The sequence below is a fragment of the Haliotis rubra genome, unplaced genomic scaffold (genome assembly GCF_003918875.1).
Source record: "Haliotis rubra isolate DU_JTF1 unplaced genomic scaffold, ASM391887v1 Scf67, whole genome shotgun sequence".
NCBI classification, from domain to species: domain Eukaryota; kingdom Metazoa; phylum Mollusca; class Gastropoda; order Lepetellida; family Haliotidae; genus Haliotis; species Haliotis rubra.
The window spans coordinates 743,338-768,488 of record NW_025767379.1 but is presented as its reverse complement, the minus strand read 5'-3'; the positions used below and the strand labels follow the sequence as shown (position 1 = coordinate 768,488).

The window sequence follows — 25,151 nt, the reverse complement described above, 5'->3', positions numbered from 1 at the left end:
AGAATCAACAGAATCTCGAGATTTCCCAATTATAACTGTATAGGGAGTGTAATGTATATATGTACAGGTGAGCAGTTACCTGCAGCGCGGTGACACATGACCACATACACTGATTCATCAAATTACAAGGAGCTAACCCTTCAGTATTCTCGGGGTGCCTAAGACTTTTGTCTCGCCATCCCCACCCCAGCAATTCAAAGAATACAAGTTTTACCATATTTTCTGATCATATAGCATGTTCCGAGATATTTTGTACATACAAATTTCATTATATCAGTTTCGGGGAGAGATTGTTTGCTTTAAACACATCGCACCCACGCACCCTCTCAGACTTCAATACTGCGTGGTTCCTGACAGATACAACCGTTCAGTTCGGTTTAGTGAATGACGCTGCTCTTGATATTCACTGTAACAATAATAATACGTCCATTTCGTTACGTTTACTCTACTGCTGACAGATTATTACGATGTGGACGACGAATCATGAGGACGAGCTAGACGAATCGTCAGCTCACACTAATATCCTGCTGATGCCCTGAGTTATTAATTTCTGTCCTGTCTGGGTATCTCACGCGACTCGGAGTCAGGCAACACGCCAAGCCCTTTGATCCTGGCTGCCGCTGATGTATTGGTGCGGGGGTTGCATCGCGGAGGAGGGGGCTGCGGGGATCTTCTTCCCGTACATTGATGTGGCTTACCTAAACATATAAAATAACCACTGCCCACATGACGACAGACTTCGATCCTGGTTGCCGGTGTTTGAGCTGTTTCCCGTTTAAGGAAGCAGTGTTGGATATGAGAATATGAGAGCAGTGTAGTAGGACATTATGAAAGAGGAGAATTAGGGATTTGTGAAAACTCTGTGAGAGTGCACATTAAAGCACAGACAAGATATTTGAAAACGTCTCACCTCTATTAAGATGCATACATTTAGATAGTACAACAGTGAGTGAGTGAGTGCAACAACTTTTAAAAATGTCGATCAAACAATTAATGCAGATAATGCAAATAACCGGTTGAATGTATGCGTCTGTTCGAGTGAGTGAGTGAGTGAGTGAGTGAGTGCTAACTTGACGACGAAGATCATTCCCAATGAGGCATCTGGAACTGCCTTGTATTGCGATATTGTGATCGTGTTATCAGATGTGTCGAATGTTTTAAACGAATCCTAACTAATGTTAGGCGAAATAAAGAGCGACGCCGTACCCCGTCGGCTTAGCCAAAACTTGATTACCTCCCATGGGCGAGCCGGATCCGAGTTACATCGTCGGCTCCTATACCAAGGTTGTAAGATTTGATGATTCGTACCAAGGCACCTTGTGCTGCGTACTTGATAGAAAGATGAGAATGAAATCGAGTACGCTGACCCATTAACAGCTTTAACGATGGTGTGGCCTGTGAATATGCATAGTGCTAAAAGCAGCGTAAAACCCCTATTCGCTCACACACTATAAATATATCTTTTATTACCACCCGCTTATCACGATAATGGCCACATGAACAAAATGATTGTGAATGGTTTTACGATATTTTATTCAGCACATTCATAAAAACCCATGATGGAATGCAGCGATTAGTCCTCGTTCAGTGCAGAACTGTCATCACCAACAAGGCTGCTAGAACACTGCTCACTAGCCCTGTCAACGTCGTCGATCCGGAGGGGGTAGTCGTTATTGTCATTGGTGTTGTGGGTTTCTTCGGTGTCTTCGGCGTTGTCGACATTGTCTTCGGCGGTGGAGTAGACGTTGTTGCTGGCGGCGTCGGAGGTGCAACTGTTGTTGTTATATCCCATGTGCAGTCCTGGCTGGATGGGAAGGTAAAACTACTTCCGGTCTCCTCGTAAAGAAGGAAGTTTGAGCATCCAGTGGAACTGGAGGTTTTCGATTCTGACGTCAGATTACCGTCAACGGTGTAGGAAAGCGTCACTACCTCCGATGGCGTGCCTCTCAAGGTCAAGGCCACTGCAGAGTCCGTCACCCATATTTTGAACACCCTCTGCGGGGACATTGGCACCCATTTGTTCAGGTCACCGATAATGACCACCTCCGTTGTTCTATCAAGAGAAAATACAGAATGACAGATACACCAACGTTGTTTTCCGAGTACTAATTGTCAAGAAAGTGGCTCGCACGTGAAATAGAATGTACCAAATTAAGGAATTAGGTGTCAGCTATGAAAGACAATTGTGAAACGTATAAGAACTCTCACTGCTTTATGTATCTCGAACGAGCGAACGAGGGCAATGTTGCCACTATATATATATAACATTTGCAACATTTCCCTTCACTGCATGTGATATTCTGTCCATAAATCAGCAACACATTTGAATCGATGCTGGTTCGAGAGGAGATTGATGTCAAATAGAAAGTACAGAATGCTTAATCAGGAGAATTCAAACTACAGTGACGTGAAAACGACATACGATTTGTTCTCGGTACATGTAGGTGCTTCCCCATGTGAGTGAGTGCGTAAGTGAGTGAAAATTACTTGTGGTTCCCTTTGCAGAGTTGCTCGTTGGCATGATATGCCGTGACCTTTCAACATTTAGCACCCCGTTTAACTTTGGACATAATGATTTTTCTCGCTTAAGGTCCCGTAATGATCCAATTAGATATATGCAGTATAGTTGGTCTATATGTATGTGAGTGATCAATAGGTTGAGCAACGTATTGCTGTACGAAGAATTGACGTGTTCTGAGGTTTTGTCAGATCATAAGACTGTCTTTGAGCCAGAATGCCCTCATCCATGGAATAAAATACCATTTTATCTCCGCGACCACATTCCGGAACATCAAATGGTCATCAGACGGAAGTACGTCTGGTATATATAAGATCACATCTGGTAATACGAGCTTGTATGTACATGACACGAACTCGACAATGTGACACAGAATGAGCCAGTGAGTGCCACCCACCCCACACTGATGACCGGCGAGGTGTAGTAGAGGCAGTAGTACGGGTCATCGTCAAGGCTACATGCGGGGACAGTGAAGGGCTGTAGGTCGTCAAAGTCCACCATCGTACTCGTATCATTTGCCAGAAATATTTTGCTCCTCTGGTACTGAAAAGCGCGTAGGTTAAAGGTTAACATTTAATTATGGTCTGCCTTTTTCACCATATCGTACTAACATGTTGAATTAAATACAGTACGCTTGCATAGGCAGATCCAGATGGGGGTGGGGGTGGGGGGTGCGGAGTGTCCTGAAAGTTTATTAAATGACCATTGAAACTCGGGTGACTCAGTAATGTGCACCAATACCTTCTCAAAACCTGTATCCGCCCCTGGCTTGTGCGTTATTCATCCCTACATGGAATATACCGTCATTAGGAAGAAAATTGTTATTTACAGAAATGGTTAACCTATAACAAATATTATGGGTGTCAACTTGTTCTTTATTGTATACACAAAGTTTCAGGGCTTTTCCTTGCCCCTTCGTCAGGTAACTGGTCAGGTGAGTTCAGAATATTTTGTCTCATATAACAGGAGTTATTCTGTTAGTTTTTCCTTATGTGAGTGTATCAAACATGGGTTCTCACAGTAGAGAACAAACCAGGCGAATCTTACCTTATCAAGGAAGGAGATGACGTCGGCCGCTCGGCGTGTGATGTTGTATGGGGTGGACGTATTTGCAGCAAAGATGATTCCGAATCTGAGGTCTACGTCATCAAAATGTGTGTAGGTAGTCCACAACTCACCGTCAGGCCCACTGCCATCTTGGAATGCGGCCTTGATATAGAATGAAAAAAAGTCAGCAAGTGTGTTGTGATTGAAATACTTGACGCTTCCATACAGCTAATACTAATATGAACCAACAAAGCCACACAGAGTATGGCCATAGTTGTCGAGGCGGCCGCCGTTCGTTGTGTGGAGAGTTCGAATCCCAGATTTGAACTGATCATGATCATATGTTTAACTGCTACAGGTCCATATCCGTTCTACTCTCATCAAATATCCAACAGTGCGTTTCGAGGGATTTATCACCACAATACGCATACACGCCATGCTATTAATTAGATACTGTTGAAAACTGCCCAGCGAAACACTCTCCCTCACTACTAACGGTACATGGTGCTGGAACATACTTCAACTATCTGATCGTCTATAGCAGTCGCCGGCCGGGAAGGTTTCAGTATCAGCCCGTCATCGTTACAGCATCTGCAAAATTTACATGGTATGAATATGTCACACATCTTCTGTAATTACTACAATTTATGCACTTTAAAGTGAGTAGTGTGTCTGTTGTGGGCATGGAAGGAGTAGTGTGTCTGTTGTGGGCATGAAAGGAGTAGTGTGTCTATTGTGGGCATGGAAGGAGAAGTGTGTCTGTTGTGGGCATGGAAGGAGTAGTGTGTCTGTTGTGGGCATGGAAGGAGTAGTGTGTCTGTTGTGGGCATGGAAGGAGTAGTGTGTCTGTTGTGGGCATGGAAGGAGTAGTGTGTCTGTTGTGGGCATGGAAGGAGTAGTCTGTCTGTTGTGGGCATGGAAGGAGTAGTGTGTCTGTTGTGGGCATGGAAGGAGTAGTGTGTCTGTTGTGGGCATGGAAGGAGTAGTGTGTCTGTTGTGGGCATGGAAGGAGTAGTCTGTCTGTTGTGGGCATGGACGGAGTAGTGTGTCTGTTGTGGGCATGAAAGGAGTTGTGTGTCTGTTGTGGGCATGGAAGGAGTAGTGTGTCTGTTGTGGGCATGGAAGGAGTAGTGTGTCTGTTGTGGGCATGGAAGGAGTAGTGTGTCTGTTGTGGGCATGGAAGGAGTAGTGTGTGTCTGTTGTGGGCATGGAAGGAGTAGTGTGTCTGTTGTGGGCATGGAAGGAGTAGTGTGTCTGTTGTGGGCATGGAAGGAGTAGTGTGTCTGTTGTGGGCATGGAAGGAGTAGTGTGTCTGTTGTGGGCATGGAAGGAGTAGTGGGTGTTGTGGGCATGGAAGGAGTGTTGTGGGCATGGACGGAGTAGTGTGTCTGTTGTGGGCATGGAAGGAGTAGTGTGTCTGTTGTGGGCATGGAAGGAGTAGTGTGTCTGTTGTGGGCATGGAAGGAGTAGTGTGTCTGTTGTTGTGGGCATGGAAGGAGTCTGTTGTGTGTTAGTGTCTGTTGTGGGCATGGAAGGAGTAGTTGTTGTGGGCATGGAAGGAGTAGTGTCTGTTGTGGGCATGGAAGGAGTAGTGTGTCTGTTGTGGGCATGGAAGGAGTAGTGTGTCTGTTGTGGGCATGGAAGGAGTAGTGTGTCTGTTGTGGGCATGGAAGGAGTAGTGTGTCTGTTGTGGGCATGGAAGGAGTAGTGTGTCTGTTGTGGGCATGGAAGGAGTAGTGTGTCTGTTGTGGGCATGGAAGGAGTAGTGTGTCTGTTGTGGGCATGGAAGGAGTAGTGTGTCTGTTGTGGGCATGGAAGGAGTAGTGTGTCTGTTGTGGGCATGGAAGGAGTAGTGTGTCGTGTGTCTGTTGTTGGCATGGAAGGAGTAGTGTGTCTGTTGTGGGCATGGAAGGAGTAGTGTGTCTGTTGTGGGCATGGAAGGAGTAGTGTGTCTGTTGTGGGCATGGAAGGAGTAGTGTGTCTGTTGTGGGCATGGAAGGAGTAGTGTGTCTGTTGTTGGCATGGAAGGACGTCTGGTCTATAGCCCAGAAATTGTCAAGTCAGAATTATGCTAGGTTTCACATCCCTATTGCATCGATTAAGGTGCAGTTTCTGCCAGAACGAGGACGTTCAGTTGAAATGAATCGTTCACCGCCGCTTGAAACCAATCTCAGTAACTCAAATTCCTGCTCAGGTCGCTACAAATACTGCTAATGTAATTGGTCTTCAGCAGTTGTCGTAACAATCGCACAATTTAGGTTGTCGAAAACCTACGGAAATGATATTTCCTTGTGTAATCAGTATTCTACCATGACTTAAGTAAATACTGGATTGTGATTGGTTAATGTAAGTCATTCAGAGGTATATAACCACTTTATATACCTCTTTATAAACACAGTATGTTTATCTCCTAAATACAATTTATAACTCCAGTATCTGATTTGTCATTATGGCTATTTCACTTTCATTATAAATTGCTATGGTAATATTCACAACGTTCGTTTATGTCAGTGTCCTTCGTTCGATGGTACAGTACGACAGAGGTACAGTACGACAGAGGTACAGGCTAACCTCATGAGGAGATCCTTGTCTGTGCCGTTGATCATATCGCCGGGTCCAACAGGCCCTGTACTGAGGACAGCCACTATAGTCTGTATGATAGGGTACGGCTCTGTTGCGTCTATACACACAAAATAATACATTGGTTATGCATGTGGAGTTAGGCATGGTAAATAAACAGAGGCAAAAATATTTCCTTAAAAACATAGAATTAGGGTCACGCTATAGCTGATTCTCGTCCAGGAAAAGCATTGGCCATTCTGAAAGATATTTTAACAATTAAAATTCACGTACCTTTAAGTCTAAATGCAAAAATAATTAAGCAAATATATATCAACAACAACACACGTCTTGTCACGCACATCTCTTGTAGAATCTTCATTTTATAATAATTTCGACATCAGGCAAGTATCAGCTAATCAATAGACACCTTACATATATTACTTACGATAGCCAGAACATTATTCGTATACTTATTCCATGACATTTTGACGCCATACGTGTCAGACATTTCGTCACACTGGCGGTTTGTGGTTGCTAATGTTGCTGCAACAGTGATGCGACTGTGATGTTGTTATGTCAGCTTAATACGGGAGGAAAACCATGTCGTCACCCATGCACAACTGTGGTGTAAACTACAGGCACGAATATGGAAGGAGTAGTGTGTCTGTTGTGGGCATGGAAGGAGTAGTGTGTCTGTTGTGGGCATGGAAGGAGTAGTGTGTGTCTGTTGTGGGCATGGAAGGAGTAGTCTGTCTGTTGTGGGCATGGAAGGAGTAGTGTGTCTGTTGTGGGCATGGAAGGAGTAGTGTGTCTGTTGTGGGCATGGAAGGAGTAGTGTGTCTGTTGTGGGCATGGAAGGAGTAGTCTGTCTGTTGTGGGCATGGACGGAGTAGTGTGTCTGTTGTGGGCATGGAAAGGAGTTGTGTGTCTGTTGGGGCATGGAAGGAGTAGTGTGTCTGTTGTGGGCATGGAAGGAGTAGTGTGTCTGTTGTGGGCATGGAAGGAGTAGTTGTGTAGTCTGTTGTGGGCATGGAAGGAGTAGTGTGTCTGTTGTGGGCATGTAGTGTGTCTGTTGTGGGCATGGAAGGAGTTGTGTGTGTGTCTGTTGTGGGCATGGAAGGAGTAGTGTGTCTGTTGTGGGCATGGAAGGAGTAGTGTGTCTGTTGTGGGCATGGACGGAGTAGTGTGTCTGTTGTGGGCATGGAAGGAGTAGTCTGTCTGTTGTGGGCATGGAAGGAGTAGTGTGTCTGTTGTGGGCATGAAAGGAGTTGTGTGTCTGTCTGTTGTGGAGCATGGAAGGATGTAGTGTGTCTGTTGTGGGCATGGAAGGAGTAGTGTGTCTGTTGTTGGCATGGAAGGAGTAGTGTGTCTGTTGTGGGCATGGAAGGAGTAGTGTGTCTGTTGTGGGCATGGAAGGAGTAGTGTGTCTGTTGTGGGCATGGAAGGAGTAGTGTGTGTCTGTTGTGGGCATGGAAGGAGTAGTGTGTCTGTTGTGGGCATGGAAGGAGTAGTGTGTCTGTTGTGGGCATGGAAGGAGTAGTGTCTGTTGTGGGCATGGAAGGAGTAGTGTGTCTGTTGTGGGCATGGAAGGAGTAGTGTGTCTGTTGTGGGCATGGAAGGAGTAGTGTGTCTGTTGTTGGCATGGAAGGAGTAGTGTGTCTGTTGTGGGCATGGAAGGAGTAGTGTGTCTGTTGTGGGCATGGAAGGAGTAGTGTGTCTGTTGTGGGCATGGAAGGAGTAGTGTGTCTGTTGTTGGCATGGAAGGACGTCTGGTCTATAGCCCAGAAATTGTCAAGTCAGAATTATGCTAGGTTTCACATCCCTATTGCATCGATTAAGGTGCAGTTTCTGCCAGAACGAGGACGTTCAGTTGAAATGAATCGTTCACCGCCGCTTGAAACCAATCTCAGTAACTCAAATTCCTGCTCAGGTCGCTACAAATACTGCTAATGTAATTGGTCTTCAGCAGTTGTCGTAACAATCGCACAATTTAGGTTGTCGAAAACCTACGGAAATGATATTTCCTTGTGTAATCAGTATTCTACCATGACTTAAGTAAATACTGGATTGTGATTGGTTAATGTAAGTCATTCAGAGGTATATAACCACTTTATATACCTCTTTATAAACACAGTATGTTTATCTCCTAAATACAATTTATAACTCCAGTATCTGATTTGTCATTATGGCTATTTTACTTTCATTATAGATTGCTATGGTAATATTCACAACGTTCGTTCATGCCAGTGTCCTTCGTTCGATGGTACAGTACGACAGAGGTACAGTACGACAGAGGTACGGTCTAACCTCATTAGGAGATCCTTGTCTGTGCCGTTGATCATATCGCCGGGTCCAACAGGCCCTGTACTGAGGACAGCCACTATAGTCTGTATGATAGGGTACGGCTCTGTTGCGTCTATACACAAAAGAATACATTGGTTATGCATGTGGAGTTTGAAAGTTAGGCATGGTAAATAGAGTGGCAAAACTATTTCCTTAAAAACATAGAATTAGGTCACGCTATAGCTGATTCTCATCCAGGAAAACCATTGGCCATTCTGAAAGATATTTTACCAATTAAAACTCGCGTACCTTTAAATCTATAAACAAAAATAATGGAGAAAATATATATCAACAACAACACACGTCTTGTCACGCACATCTCTTGATTTGTAGAATCTTCATCTTATAATAATTTCGACATCAGGCAAGTATCAGCTAATCAATAGACACCTTACATATATTACTCACGATAGCCAGAACATTATTCGTATACTTATTCCATGATAGTTTGACGCCATACGTGTCAGACATTTCGTCACACTGGCGGTTCGTGGTTGCTAATGTTGCTGCAACAGTGATGCGACTGTGATGTTGTTATGTCAGCTTAATACGGGAGGAAAACCATGTCGTCACCCATGCACAACTGTGGTGTAAACTACAGGCACGAATATACAGATCATGGACTAGTGATAACAACGCTTCGGATCAAGGCAATTGAAAGGGACGTAACTCTGTAATGGTTTGTCCTGCCGTGCTCCGAAGACCGCCTCCGTGATGTAGTGGTTAGAGCGTCCGCCCGGAGAGCGGAAGGCCGCGGGTTCGATCCCCGACCGCGTCATACCAAAAGACGTTAAAATATGGTACTTGTTGGTCCCTGCCTGGCGCTCGGCATTAATGGGTACAACAAGGACTGGTCGGCTCGGAGTCAGTATAATGTGTCTGAGTGGGGTATTCATGCTTCACTGCGGCATGGTATCTCAGTCGGCTAGCACTATAAAACCAGCTTAAGTCTGGGCTAGTACAAGCAGCCGCACATACACATACACACGCATGCACGTCGTCATATGAGCGAAATATTCTCAAGCACGACGTTAAACCCAATTTCACCTCACCTCACCTACCGTGCTACCGAAGGTGGTATGTGTTAAACAACACTTTAGATTTGAAAAGAATATTAAAACACATACATGTACTCCTCCCATTACGATCAAGTGTAATAATATATTCTATCATACATAACACAAACCATAAATACTTACTTTTACTTCTAGACACATCTCCTGGTTTAGTGTGAGATCCATTTGTTCTGTCTGAAACAATAAAGTCAAGTCAGTACAGATAAAAATATTGAAACCTATAAAAATCAGATCTTCGGACTCTTTACGGCACGCCATGACCCGAGGATATCCCCTTACAACAAAGAGTGGACATTAGCCAGTCAGAAAGCAGCTTTTTTGACTTTTACAGCACATATAACGACCTGCGATAAATATTATAAAAAACATATAAATGAACAAAAAATGGATATGGAATGTTTGATAGGTGGCCCAGATTGCAAGCCAGAACCCCCAACGAGCTCTGGAAACCCTCTTCATTTTCACACATTCTTCTATAGAAGCAAGCGGTGGTTTCGATGGAATGAGTCGCTCACCCGTGAATCATAGGTGTCGAGTAATGTCCCACTGTAGGTATGACGTTTCTGGATTAACTGGGTCTGAATTCGGTGAAGAGGTTTTACTCTTTTACAGTATTTACAGTAAGAAATGCTATGATGAGATTGTGCATTGGTGGACTCTCACCGTATGGGTTTCCGGGCTGTATTTCCGTTGTCCAGAATGTGTCCTTGGAAGGGGCGAGTCCCATCGAGTAGGCGAAGAGTGACGTGATGCCGATCTTCCACTGGTCATCTAGCAGCTGGTAGTCGTCACTAGCCCGTGCCTGATGGATATGTGGACAGTGTTACAGGTGGCGACGTTACATGTGTAACGCTCTTTACTCAATGCTATTGAGAACATCTATGCTAAATGCGTTGTAGGTTGTAAATTCTAGATGGTGTTTGCAATTGTATACTGTTTACTTATATGTTTTATATAAACGATGGTATTGGTATTATGGATTATTATGGACTCACCTGTGTAACTGTGGGCACCATCAGACTCTGTAGGGCTTCTCTAGGTAGGGACATGCAGTACTGGAGATGGACTCACCTGTGTAACTGTGGGCACCATCAGACTCTGTAGGGCTTCTCTAGGTAGGGACATGCAGTACTGGAGATGGACTCACCTGTGTAACTGTGGGCACCATCAGACTCTGTAGGGCTTCTCTAGGTAGGGACATGCAGTACTGGAGATGGACTCACCTGTGTAACTGTGGGCACCATCAGACTCTGTAGGGCTTCTCTAGGTAGGGACATGCAGTACTGGAGATGGACTCACCTGTGTAACTGTGGGCACCATCAGACTCTGTAGGGCTTCTCTAGGTAGGGACATTAAGAACTGGAGATGGACTCACCTGTGTAACTGTGGGCACCATCAGACTCTGTAGGGCTTCTCTAGGTAGGGACATGCAGTACTGAGATGGACTCACCTGTGTAACTGTGGGCACCATCAGACTCTGTAGGGCTTCTCATGCAGTACTGGAGGGACTCAGTGGACATGCAGTACTGGACTCACCTGGTAACTGTGGGCACCATGGACTCACCTGTGTAACTGTGGGCACCATCAGACTCTGTAGGGCTTCTCTAGGTAGGGACATGCAGTACTGGAGATGGACTCACCTGTGTAACTGTGGGCACCATCAGACTCTGTAGGGCTTCTCTAGGTAGGGACATGCAGTACTGGAGATGGACTCACCTGTGTAACTGTGGGCACCATCAGACTCTGTAGGGCTTCTCTAGGTAGGGACATGCAGTACTGGAGATGGACTCACCTGTGTAACTGTGGGCACCATCAGACTCTGTAGGGCTTCACTAGGTAGGGACATGCAGTACTGGAGATGGACTCACCTGTGTAACTGTGGGCACCATCATCAGACTCTGTAGGGCTTCTCTAGGTAGGGACATTAAGAACTGGAGATGGACTCACCTGTGTAACTGTGGGCACCATCAGACTCTGTAGGGCTTCTCTAGGTAGGGACATGCAGTACTGGATGGTCACGTTATTCTTAAGTGCACCTTTCCCCATCTGCTCCAGCCACCGTTGACCAAGTGTGAGGTCATCTTGCAAGGCTTGTAGTCCTATAAGCTGGGCATTCAGCCAGTCCTGCCACGACACAACACGGCCATCAAACAACAAAGACCTAACGGTTTGATATCCATATGTGCAAACAGGAAGCACTGATTTAAGTAGCACCTATTGGCGATAGCACTGACAGCTGACAGATGGCTTGGATTTGTTCATTGCCAATCACTCAGCAGTACTAACACAATGGCTTTTATTTGTCCACTAACGCTTATCACCTATCAGAACCGATGTTTTCCTGGCTTTACCTATTTGTCCATACCTACATGTATCCACTCTAATTTACTGTTGGCTAATTTCAACTGTGTTATAGTATTGTGTATGTTCTTTATAAAGATATAAAAAGCTATGTCTTCGAACATACGTCAAAGAAAACGTTCTCCGACCAAAAGTATAGAAACCAAAAACGGCAAATGCAGTCACTGTGACACGTGGTTGTTTATCCATTGTATGTGCGGTAGTAAAACAATTACTATTTCTGCCACAACTAAAGGGAATAAAAACTATACCAATAACCGCGTTTACCCTAACAATACAGCGTCTACAGGGGCAGAAGGTCCATGGTTCCAACCCTGTTACCATAAAACGTCAAAGTTTTGCGCTCAGTATTATGGCGACAAAGCAAGTCTTGGACTCGGTATACCATGTTTGAGTGGGGTGTCCAGGTATCCAGGTATCTTACTGGGCTAACCCCACAAATGCGGCAATAAACAAATCCAGACAAGTCGCTACACACACGCACGCACGCACGCACGCACGCACGCTTAAACACACGTCTAACGTCGCTACGTTCGTTCAGCTCACTTGTCGGCGAGATCGGATAAACTCTGAGATTCTACTACCGCTTCTGTCACTCACCTGTTCGTAAAGTATCAGACCCCAGCCTTTAGCTGTTTTCAACAAGTCATTCCAGAAAGACTGAAATTAGAGAGTGGAATATGGGTTAAGAGTCGCCATTATGTGACATAAAATAAGATACATTTTGTGATATAGGCAGCATGGTAGCAACGTCTAAAGTGGAAATAGACGCACAAAAGGATGTTTTAAAATGGTATTTAGGTTTGGAAAAGTTCAGAAAAATAATAGGTCATGCATGCACTTAGCCGGAGTTACAGATAACTAGGGTACCTGGCCTGATGTTACCATGGTAACGTGATTTGAATAGACGGAAAACGTGCAGAATTAAACTTGCATCTGCGTTTTCGGTTAGAAACGTGTAATAATCGCATCAAAGTGTTTACATTTCCAAGGGAATCCAAGTGTTTTATGTGACTAAACACCTATGTAATTATTTGATATTTGATGAATGGGTTATTCGAAACAAAACGCATAACAAATACAGTCTGTTTTATTCCAACTTAACCAAGCCTATCCGACTATAAGGGAGATAACTCTGGCGATTTTGGCGTCCCCAAAACAGTTGACTGACTGACGGAGTTTGGTGTTACGCCACTTTTAGCAATATTCCAGCAACATCACGGCGGGAGACACCAGAAATGGGCTTTACACATTGTACCCATGTGGGGATTCGAACCCGGGTCTTCGGCGTGACGAGCCAACGCTTTAACCACTAGGCTACCCCACCGCCCCCCAAAACAGTTGAATAGTTAAAGATACGTTCGTCGTAAAATAATCCTTAAGGTAAGTCGTACGATCTGGCCTATACGCGAAGCTGTTACCTTGAGAGGCAGCGTCAAAGGAACTCTCTCACACCACACGACCTAACCTTGGAGACCATAGATAGCCTTTATGTTGGGGATGTTGTAAGTGTGAAACTCACCTGGTCATCAGGTAAAGCCATAAGTTGCCCTTCAATAAAGTTGTACTTCCCGCCATTTTGTTTGGCATACGTTGCATTGCGGGACCTGTGTGAAATATAACATGACTGGTCATAATATAAAATAAAATAATATCAGGCTACATATTAGAGTGTAAAAATTCCATAATACTTTTAGCACGAGGCTTACGCGGGACAGAGAAACAGAATGTGTTATTCTGAGCTATCTACAAGTATTATATTGTATTGTTTACTGATATCAAGCCTGGGTATATGATGTCCGTGGTTGGGAGCTGCAACTTTAATATACTGGATAGAGTTTGAAACAAGTAAACGTACCAGTATCTGTTGTGGGCAGCCAGCGGAAGACCAAGCTTTTTATGAAGGAACCTGAAATAAGCACACCGAATGCACAAAACAATATCGTGTAAAGTAATAGTCAGTTTTCAACGTCCATGGCGTTTAGTTTGTTTGTCGTTAACGCCGCGGGGTGGTGGAGTAGCCAAGTGGTTAAAGCGTTTCACGCGGAAGACCCGGGTCCGATTCTCCACATGGGTACAACGTGTGAAGCCCATTTCTGATGTCCCCCGCCGTGATGTTGCTGGAATATTGCTAAAAGTGGCGTAACTCCATACTCACTCACTCACTCCCATAACGTTTGTGTACTAACTGCAGATGTTCGCGAAACGGATGTCCTCCTTCGCGCGTGATGGTCAAGCCATCATCACTCATTTTATCGTTGTCCAACAAACTCTCCCGCTGTTGTTGTTATTATACGGCATTATCATGGTTCTAACAAATAATATAATTCTTCTTTCTTACCGGTTTTAAAGTCTTGTACAGGTTTTTATCTGCGATTTGATTACCAAACAGATCTGAATTATAAACGGATTGGTGGGATAACCTAGTGATTAAATCGTTCGCTCGTCATGCCGAAGACCCGGTTTCGATTCTCCACATAGGTACGACGTGTGAAGCCCATTTCTGGTGTCCCCCGCCGTGGTATTGCTGGAATATTGCTAAAAGCGGCGTAACTCCATACACACTCACTCACTCCTTAACGTTTCTGTACTAACTGCAGATGTTCGCGAAACGGATGTCCTCCTTCGCGCGTGATGGTCAAGGCCGCCACGTTGTTGGCCAATCTGGGATAGACTCTAGTGATTCTGTGTGTTATTTACCTGCACTGTGAGACTAGCTACTGAAGTTTATAATACAGCTTACTGGAGACCATTAGGGAATATCTTCGGCATTGCTGTCCATGACGTCACACCGTTTTGAGGGCCTTTGTAGTACCACCAGGAGTCCAACTGCATGTATCTGTTGAAAATAAAAATAATAAATAATAAAGTTTTAACAACTTAAACAAGCCAACACTAACCAAATATAGCAAGGTCTGTCATCAAGATGCGTGGCGTATTTCCCAAAGACGGCATACAAAACATCTTTGAAAACAACATTTATAAGTAGTGGCACCGTCAGTATCAAGGGCAGTGCACTGTTAATTTATATGAACATTCTAAGTTTGTATTCTCATGTACAACCGTCGGTGGTGTTTCGAGAAATAAATTCAGATTCAAATTCAAATTGATAGTTATCATCTTCAAACTTCCAGCAAAACACGTGCACTTTTCAGAACGTCGTTGGGGCGTGCGTCTGTGTGTGCGCTAGGGAGAGGAGCGACTGACTCACTTGTATGGTATCCCAATCTGGTCGCTGTAGGACTTGACGTCGATCAGTGTCTGCTCGTAGTCCGTGGTGTTGTCTTCGGTGTGGTAATAGTAGTAGGCGCCTGGACAGAGGAGACGTGAAAACAAGAGATGTTTGGATAATGATATGGGGATCACTCATTCGTAACTACTCGCCTCTTTCCGTGACTTACAAGAAGGCTCGTACCCCTATCGTACGCCATTATTGCCAAGAATCGTGGCAAACCAATCAAATCGCGCGTAGTAAAACGCAATTCGAAGCATGAAAATGACGGCACGGTTGAAGTTTGAAACATCGCTAAACTATTCAAAGCACAATTCAACATAAACTTTGAGCTAAAGGATCAGAAACTTTAAACACTGAAACATATTTACAACGGGAATGACTGTATTGCTGTTTTGCCCACGGGATATAGGATATTCTATAAGCCATGTTTGGAAATTCAGAGTTATCTTTCCTTGGTAATAGTACTAGACTATTTTCATCTCCATGCCCGTTTGCGCTTAGACAGAGCCCAGTCGTAAACATGGCCCCGAACGGGGTACGAGACGCCATCCGGCTTGCCGGAATGACACGAGTAGTTACGAATGCGAGATCCAGTGTTCAGAGGTCTTATGTCACGCAGTAGGGGGAATTTTACGACGCCTTAACCAGTTACATGGCAATGAAGTCATAACTTGTATTGGATATATATTTTGGATCCTGTGAGAGTTGAGTCACTCCCAATCTGACTGATGGTCACGGGTCATGATCGAAACAAAAAGGAAATACAAACACATAACCTTTGACACAATCTTACAACTGACAAGGGACATTACTCTGTGTAGCAAAAAATGAAATCGTCAGACATATAAAACATTTCTACAAAGATTTAATATTGATTTGTGCCCTTACCATTATCGGTCCAGTAACCAAGATAATTGAGGGTTTTATCCAACTTCTTGAAGTAATCGGTTTTGTCGTACCAATACCGCATGCGCATTCCTAGGTCCTCAAATGCCTAGAAACAACAAAATATCCGTTGTCATAGCTGACAGCAAACAACTATATCTATATCTATATAGATTTCCAAGGAATTTGAATAAAATCCAGATCATATTGTAAGATTGATTGGCTTGTTGGCTTGTTGGCACTATATGGCGGCGGTCTGTAGATAATCGAGTCTGGACCAGACAATCCAGTGATCAACATCACGAGCATCTATCTACGCAATTGGGATACGATGACATGTGTCAACCACGTCAGCGAACCTGACCACCCGATCCCGTTAGTCACAATATCTAACTCGGATCTTCACATGTCCCATATTGTAAGTAGAGAATGTGGGAGACACCCATTACTGATTCAATCTAAACGATAGTTAAGTTATTATTGATAATTGTCAAGAATGCCTGAATGAATCCAAGACATTATTACGATGCGCTGTTTCAAGAAATAAATAATGGTAAAAGTAACTAGGCTTCAATAATCAAGCTACTATTATATAAGCATGGTTTAATATCTATATATTACTTCCAGGATAAGTTTTGTCTGAATTTGTTTCACGTTTATGAATTTCATATGTGCATGTAGGCATTCTTCACTGATAAGTACCTCTGAAATGTTTTCCAATTCACTGATATCGATTAATAAACGGACGTTCATTAGGTAGGTTTTGCTGTAGCTACCATACTCGTCAAGAAGATATAAAACATCATCAAAGCTATTTTATCAAACACCATTGTTGCCAGGTTTACATTGACAATATAATTTTCTGTAAGTGTGTGAGATGTATGATAACGCAATAACAGTATTTATTACCTACGAGGGCGAAAATATCGGGGTTAATATTTTTCATACGATACCCTATATCACGTTGTCATAGTGACAGCGGAGCTGCCGATCCCGCATCGGACTCTACAGCCACAGCCGGCGCTGCAACACGACCACAGATTGACCTGGGTGCAGATTCACCATTGTTTCACGAGACAAGGATGCCAACAGCAACATAGTGACGTGAACAATGCTATAACGACACGTTTCTTCTGTGACGTTGCGTTCTACATCCTCTATATACCTTCAAAATGCCATACATGTCCTACTTGCCAAGTATTTAATACTCTCATGTCCTTGAACGTCTTGTGAGAAATATTGATGTGTATATATCTTGCGAATGAGAGAGAACATCTGAGAATGTGCTATTTTCAGTAATAAAGGCAGGGATCTATGCCAACACTAAGTTTGACGTTTGTATACTTTTGAACTGTACTATGGGCAGCTGCAGCTGGCCCACATATGTCCAAAAGAAACATGTCAAAATTTGATGTATTGATGCACGGGTTGTCGTGAGTTCAACTCTGCTTTGAACTGTTATATCACAGCATGTCAGTTAATGTGGGATTAAAGCCCGAAGTATAGGAACCCACAAGCACTGGTATGTAGCTGATAAACCTTGAGATATAATCCAGCAGAACCGGGATTCGAACCTATGATCATAGGTTTCTGGTTCACCAAGGGGACGCAACTACGCACAGCATACACCTTGTTCCTGGATACTAAGAGACGCACTTTTACACAGATCACAGATAACCGTGATGAGATAAACAGTCAAGGGAAGAGATGATCTGAGCAGAGTTACGTGCCTTAGATGTGCCAGGTTCTACAGATCCATAGTTTGTCTGCAATACACCCAACGGCCTTGGCATGCTCCCACGTCAATCCGTCATGCCTTGAAGAGATTTAGATTGTGCTCACACCCCACACAACTCACTAATACACCATTAAAACGTACCTTATTGATACCTTTGTCAGTGGGATATAAAACTACGTTGATTTCAAATCCAGCGGGCACCGTGTCCACGTCTCCCATAATTCCCCAGTTGATTGTTGACGTCGTCTCATCGTAGTACATGGACACCGCCATGAAGTTGGTGAAGGCTTGGATGATGATGGTGTTGCCGTGTCTGTCAAACATTACCAGAGGACCACCACCGAGTCCTCCATTCACGTCTAGAGTCTGGGGACTCCACCTGTAACACGATCATAAGGATCAGGGATACATCAGCGCTTAGACCATCGTAACTCCCATAGGTTGACTGTCGTAGAGTTACGACCGCTTTGTGGAACGCTGTGGAACGCTTTGTGGAACGCTTTTTGGAACACTTTGTGGAATGCTTTATGGAACGCTGTGGAACGCTGTGTGGAACGTTTTGTGGAACGCTGTGGAACGCTTTGTGGAACGCTTTTTGGAACACTTTGTGGAACGCTTTATGGAACGCTTTGTGGAACGCTGTGGAACGCTTTGTGGAACGCTGTGGAACGCTTTGTGGAACGCAGACACAAGAGATACGGTCTTAACGTTGTTCTAACTCAAACAGTTAAACATAAACTGCACAGCCAAAGATAGTATAAACATAGTTTACATAGACTTGCGACAGGGTTACGACTGTTAGAGTTACTGGTGTGTTGAAACCACTACCTAACCTCAAGAAGGATTTTGTAAACGTTATTGTAACGCAAACAGTTTAATATTTACAGCCAGGAAATAAAATGCTTAAAATTTGGATTTGACCCAGAAATAACAATGGTTAATAGAACGGTACTAAATTAAAAACAGTTTACCATGCTGTCACTGAATGCTGTTGGGGCGGAGGGTAGCCTAGTGGTTAATGCGTTCGCTCGTCACGCCGAAAACCCGGATTCGATTCCCTACATGGGTACAATGTGTGAAGCCCATATCTGCTGTCCCCTGCCGTGATATTGCTGGAATATTGCTAAAAGCGCCTTAAAACCAAACTCACTCACTCCATTGAATGCTGTCAAGATAATACGAGATACAACACTATTGGTAATCTGACTATATTCTTCGAACCAGTAACCGCCTTTGATTTCACATCGGAATATGGACTTACATGCCCATCTTTTTGTTGAAATCCCCCATCATCTGCCCGCCAAAAGAAAGATAACCCACGATGTCTTTGAGGTCTGTCACGTGGAAACTTGGAAATCCGCTTATTGTGAAGTTGGAGTTTGGGGATCTGGTCCCTGTGGTTTTATTCAAGTATTTCTGAAATACACACAAGTCAGAATTATATACAGGCAGCGAGGATTAGTTTGAGAAAGGGTCCTTATCCTTTGTCATTATTTAAAATGAAACTATAGAGTTTATCAAGTTTCACGGATGAGACACAAGTGCCATAAGAAAAATAATATGTTGTTATGTCTCTATATATTTCCACACACGTGTTCTACATAACAGCGTGTGACGTCAATAACACATGACATGCTTTATAAACAACAACTTATTTTTTATTCATCATCATCAATGCTGATGAAGGATGAAGGAGCAAGATTAGCTTTAGAACGCCGTGATAAAGAATTAAAAAGAAGGAACTGTTGTTAGCCATAAAACGTGTCATGTATTCATGTTCATCCAACTTCAAAATGTTTTCAAGAACTTTGTGTGACATCAAGATCTTTGATATGCATTTAAGCGTTGGAAGAGCACGAAGTTATAAAACTGTTTTTAAATAATAACTTCATTATTCCTTGCAGTGACGTTTGGGTATATTTCGTGTCTTATATCGGGTGAATATCCCTGAGACGTCGTAGCACAGAATAGGGTACCCGTAATATGTTTCATGTCTTCGTGAAATTGTGATTGAAAATCATACCTGTGAGAAAATTACAAGAGGAAGCTGGTCAGTTTGGTAAGTCTTCATGCTCGCTTTGAAGGTCAAGTTATCTGCCCTGTAGTTCCAGTGCATGTCCTGCCAGGGACCAAGTTTGTCCATACCGCTACTTGAGGATGTACCATTCCCTCATAACTAATGTGCCGTCGGCTGTGGAGTAACGTTTGCCGTTCCCGTAGAAGTATGACGGCGCTGCCTGGAGCCAGGTGACATTGTTGCTGCTGATGGAGTATTTGTCGCCAGAGGTGGCTATGACGAAGTCTAAAACAGTAACAGATATCGTTGCAATACAGTTACACACACGCGCACGCACGCACGCACGCACGCACGCACACACTCGTACGTCCGCGTACAATCCCCGACAACCCTTCCCTGTTACCCTTCCAAAGCCCAATTCCCCCTAATTTGCGTATCAGACATTTAGGATCAGGTGCCAACAATAGTGTGGATGTGATGATTGGTACAGTAAGCTGCTACATACCTGTTGGTTCAGGATGCCATTGTCCAGATGGCCATATGGACCAGGTGCTAAGTCTAAATTACCAGTTCGAATCCAGTTAGATCCCTTCTCTAACAGAAGATTAGCATTATCGTGTCGGCAATGCATGCACTGACATGTGCATATATACATGTGGCGACAGGCCAGACTGACTGATCAGCATAGATAGGAAATATTAGCCGATTACCTTTTCACTGTCTCGTTATGAAGCCATGATTATTATAGCTGTTATATTCTACTCACCTCCAGACACAAATGTTGCTATGGTAACCAAGAGCGAAAGCTGTAAAAGCATCTTTAATTCCGCCATAACGAGGACCGACCAGAACGTCCCGCCAGGATCAGAAATCAGAAGGAAAGAAAGTAGACGTTAGTTTATCATATCAGTTTCATTGTGTAGACCTGTCACCAGCAGCTGACGAGATCTAGGGCACGAGATTAGTACACATCTACCTACGTGAGTAGTGACCAACCCTATAGGATGGGGCAGATGATAGCATCATAATCTGTTCAACCGGTGTCTGATAACGACGCTGGAGATGCGGGTATGCTGATTCGGTTTGCGAAATGTCTAGAAGCGTTTCGGCGATTGTTCTTGATCATTCTGGAAACATCTACATTGCATTTCACTGGAGGGGCGGTGGGGTAGCCTAATGGTTAAAGCGTTCGCTCGTCACGCCGAAGACCCGGGTTCGATTCCCCACATAGACACAATGTGTGAAGCCCATTTCTGGAGTCCCCCGCCGTAATATTGCTGGAATTGTGCTAAAAAACGGCGTAAAACCATACTCACTCACTCATTTCACTGGAGTGAGTGAGCTAGTGAGTGTGAGACTGAATGACGGAGTGAGTGAGTCTTCTTTATAATACAAACATTCATCATAGAAGTACACACTGTACGTACTTTACCATGTCGGGAAGCGAACCTGGCCATTAAGCCTGACAAGACTTACTCCTAGTCTAATCCCACTTCAACATTCTTTCATTTCAATCGTAAAAAGGGAAGTGTGATATCATTTGATAGACAATCACCTTTTCTATATAGAATGTGAGTGATTGAATATCGATTTGCTGTAGTGGAAGGGACGTTTGGGTAGCCTAAAGGGAAAAGCGTTCTCTCATCACTGCATAGTCCGTGTTCAATTTCCAAAGGTGTAGCGCTTTTCTCCAGTCGCTGGCCATAGTATTTCTGATTAATTCCTACAAGAGGTTTAAGGCTCAATTCATTCATTCACTCGAGCACTGGATCAGGAATGTATCATCTATTCGTGGACGGATATATCTAAACAAACAAACACCTAAGAAGACACCCGTTGCAACAGATCACATAAGACGACGAGGTATGATGTGTCATACTTGTCTAAATGAAAGTGTTAAAATGTTAACATGTTAAAAGGTTTGTTTGAAAATTATCAGATTTGCTCAACAAACAACCTTTTCATTTCTCCAGTTGGTGCCTTAGGGCGAGATTACGCCTGTTCAAAGTCATACAGTCAGCAAAATAAAATTAAGTTCAAATGAAAGTGTTCCTTTTACCGGAAACATCCAGACCATTCTAAACCCGAATCAAAGAGCATCAGCCCTGAGTATTTTTTTTTACTCCAAATGAGCCCAAATGTGGCTATCTCTATATGTTAACAATACACAGGTTAGTCAGTGTTGTTTCACACTTTCGTGGATGTCTGTATATTTTCGTGGTGGTGGGGTAGCCTAGTGGTTAAGGCGTTCGCTCGTCACACCGAAGATCAGATTTCGATTCTCCACATGGGCACAATTTTGGTGTGTCCCCTGCCGTGATATTGCTGGAATATTGGTAAAAGCGGCGTAAAACTATACTCACTCACTCACTGTATATATTTGCGGGATCGATCTTTAATACATCGCACACCGCTAACAGGTGGGTGGATTTAGGACGGACATAGTGATATCCATGTGAGTGTCACCTAACATCCCTAGGAGGTGACCCCCGTGGATCGGACCTTCTACTTAAAATACGTCACAATTCAATTCTGGAAACCTTTTGTGCAGAAACTCTCCGCACTTTGGCGAGTTGCTGGCAAAGAATTTGACAAAATTCGAAACACAAAATTATTTACTATTTATTTATACTTTTATTAAACCATTTGGCCCATGGGCGGGAATATATACTCATGCTCAAAACGCATGTTGTGGGGGTTACAGGTGTATGAAAATGTGTTTACGTGTATCTTGACACAAACTTCAACTTATTTTAACTTCATTCAACTATTTTATACTGTTAATATCTCACACAAAGGCAAAGCGAATGAAAAGGGCCACAAAAGAGTACTATCCTCGAAACATTTATTGATTATGCTAAGAACGATGTAACAATAAGTATCACCACACACATTTCAGCATTTTAAATAATCATCGTCCTTTAATACATTTAAACTTAACGACGCTTAATGCATTTTAATACATTCCCACTGCAGTGTTACCTCGTAGAAGATATCGAGTATGCACCCAAGGGCTGATCAAGTAGGTTCACGACTGCCGCCCGGTGGTGCTATGTCATGTGATAGTCACGTGCACCGACGACTTCCAGCATGGATTCCAGTTAGTGTTGGCCGAGGTATTCAAGTGTCTGAGTCGTGTGTCTAATCTGGATATACTCCAGGCAGCAGAATATCTGGGTGTGCCCGACCTCACATTTTCAAAACCAAATTGAAACAAAACACATACATTGATAAATTAATATACACGTAACACAGGTCAAGTTTATCGAATGATGACAAAATAAATTCACAAGATATTTTTGGCCAAACATAGTGTAGCCGTTTGTAGCCAATTATGGGTGGGTGTCCCACGTTGTTCGAACCCAAGAAGATCTTTCCGCGAACGGACGGACCTTGTGATGTCAGTTTATAACAATGAATCCCCTGGCGTTCCCGTTTAGCCCCTTCCAACATGGGATATACTTTGATACGTATGGACATAACTACAGTCACGTGTACATGTAAATACGGAGCTGCATGCAGTTGAAACTCACGCTCAGGAAAACCGAATTTTACGGATCAATCCGGGAAACTGGACAAACAAGAGGTTCGGTCAATCCATCACAAAGAAACATGAGAAACACACGTGACTCACATACTGTATTGACAACAGACATTTCGGTCAATCATACCCACCCAATATAAGGGAACCCACCAGCTTGAATCTTGCAATCTTCCGTAACATTGCATAGGCGGATCCAGAGATAGGTACAGGGGGGGACACCCCCCCCCCCACCCCGTTTGTCCTGAAAGTTTATGAAATGACCACTGAAACTCTCGTGAAAACGGGTGAAAATGAAGTGTGCACCCACCCACCTTTCTCAAATAGCCGTATCCGACTCTGTATTGTGACACCAAGCTTCCCTAAGCACACCCGCCGAGATATTGCTGCAACATTGCTAAAAGCGGCATAAAACTAAACTCACTCACTCACCCCCTAAACACTGGATAATTTATCTGTAGGAAGAAAACACACATAATGACACACACATGTTGGCAATGTTTGTTTACTAACATAAACACGACAAAATGTGGCCAACAATGTCCCACCCAACACCCGAGAGGAACGCCTGTGTATGGATGACACAGCAAGCCACCCAACACCGAGAGGAACGCCTGTGTATGGATGACACAGCAAGCCACCCAACACCCGAGAGGAACGCCTGTGTATGGATGACACAGCAAGCCTGTCGGTACAGCAAGGGTAACTCCCTTCCACGACGTGCACATTCAAGTCAGATCAGCGACGATCAACTGCCAGACCATTGAGAGTGTATCCCTTCACGAACATACAATGAGGGAATGCAGAAATGGGTCAGACTGTCACGAAAGGATATGTGTTAGTAACTTTGTAGGAATACCAAAGAGCCATTCAATACAAAATCGTCATTGTTGCAATAACCAGCCATGCTTTCACCGTGAACACAGACATTTCAATGGCCGGAATAACCGTTGGTGGGTCTCCTGATCTCTGAAGGACGCCATTGCTGAAGTATGTCTGAATGCGGTCATGTGTCTGTAGGGAACCATGTGAAATCACGGTCATGTTTGGGTGTGAGGCGAACCCAGTATTGATCATGGTTTTGTGCGCTGTTAAAACTGTCAAAATGTAAGTATATCCTCTGTTTACCACTGTCGCGATAGTATGTTGACAGAGTTAAGTTTGTGGCTTGCTGTTTATGTACCTTTGCGTTCTTCGTGTTTCTCAAGATACTAGTAACCCGATTATGTGAAATGCTCTTTCTGTAACACAAGATCCTAATTCCACGCCACATGGTCTTAGAATCATCCTGTAGCTGTTTATGTTATATGAATCTGTATTCCGGTGAGATAGCAATACTCAAAGTGAATTACCATCTAAGTCACTGTATTTACTGACCATATGTATGTATGTATGTATGTATGTATGTATGTATGTATGTATGTATGTATGTATGTATGTATGTATGTATGTATGTATGTATGTATGTATGTATGTATGTATGTATGTATGTATGTATGTATGTATGTATGTATGTATGTATGTACTCTTGGATGTGTTTCTTGCTCATCTCAAGAGTCAACAAAACGGATCAATTGATTGACTCTTAGGAGTGGTCATGCTCAGACTTTATGATTTACAAACAGCCCTAACGTCTCTGGGACGTTGCTGAGATCGGCGTTAAAGGACATATGCATTAAAAACCAGAAATCAAATAATTTATAAAGCATGTAAAAAGAAATATTTTTCTTAAGTCAACGTTTGAAATAATTGAAATGAAACTGACAATATTAATCTTCAATATACCTCTCACAATATATTTTACCTAAAGGATGTACGCCATATTGTT

General features: G+C 43.4%; 1 protein-coding gene across 1 annotated transcript; it reads right to left on the bottom strand.

Annotated features, from left to right (window-relative positions):
• Nucleotides 1–1,516: 1,516 nt before the first annotated feature.
• Nucleotides 1,517–20,705, bottom strand: LOC124257721. Its single transcript, XM_046691851.1, has 18 exons — nt 20,549–20,705; nt 19,789–20,067; nt 19,027–19,181; nt 17,907–18,144; nt 16,031–16,136; nt 15,119–15,218; nt 14,651–14,746; nt 13,766–13,816; nt 13,430–13,514; nt 12,508–12,567; nt 11,494–11,670; nt 10,210–10,348; nt 9,670–9,720; nt 8,435–8,543; nt 4,084–4,156; nt 3,566–3,727; nt 2,916–3,061; nt 1,517–2,053 (listed from the first exon to the last, which is right to left on the bottom strand). The coding sequence occupies exons 2-18, from the start codon at nt 19,906–19,908 to the stop codon at nt 1,585–1,587; spliced, it is 2,337 nt and encodes a 778-aa protein (XP_046547807.1). The 5' UTR covers nt 19,909–20,067; nt 20,549–20,705; the 3' UTR covers nt 1,517–1,584.
• Nucleotides 20,706–25,151: the final 4,446 nt, after the last annotated feature.

What these genes read in the sequence shown, in the direction of transcription:
- LOC124257721 (XM_046691851.1), bottom strand. Translation starts at nt 19,908, where the DNA reads ATGGACAAACTTGGTCCCTGGCAGGACATGCACTGGAACTACAGGGCA. An exon ending in TTCAACAAAAAGATGGGCAT is followed by an intron (nt 18,145 to 19,026) that starts GTAAGTCCATAT and finishes ATCGTGTTACAG; the next exon opens with GTGGAGTCCCCAGACTCTAG. An exon ending in TGGTTACTGGACCGATAATG is followed by an intron (nt 15,219 to 16,030) that starts GTAAGGGCACAA and finishes TCCTCTGTCCAG; the next exon opens with GCGCCTACTACTATTACCAC.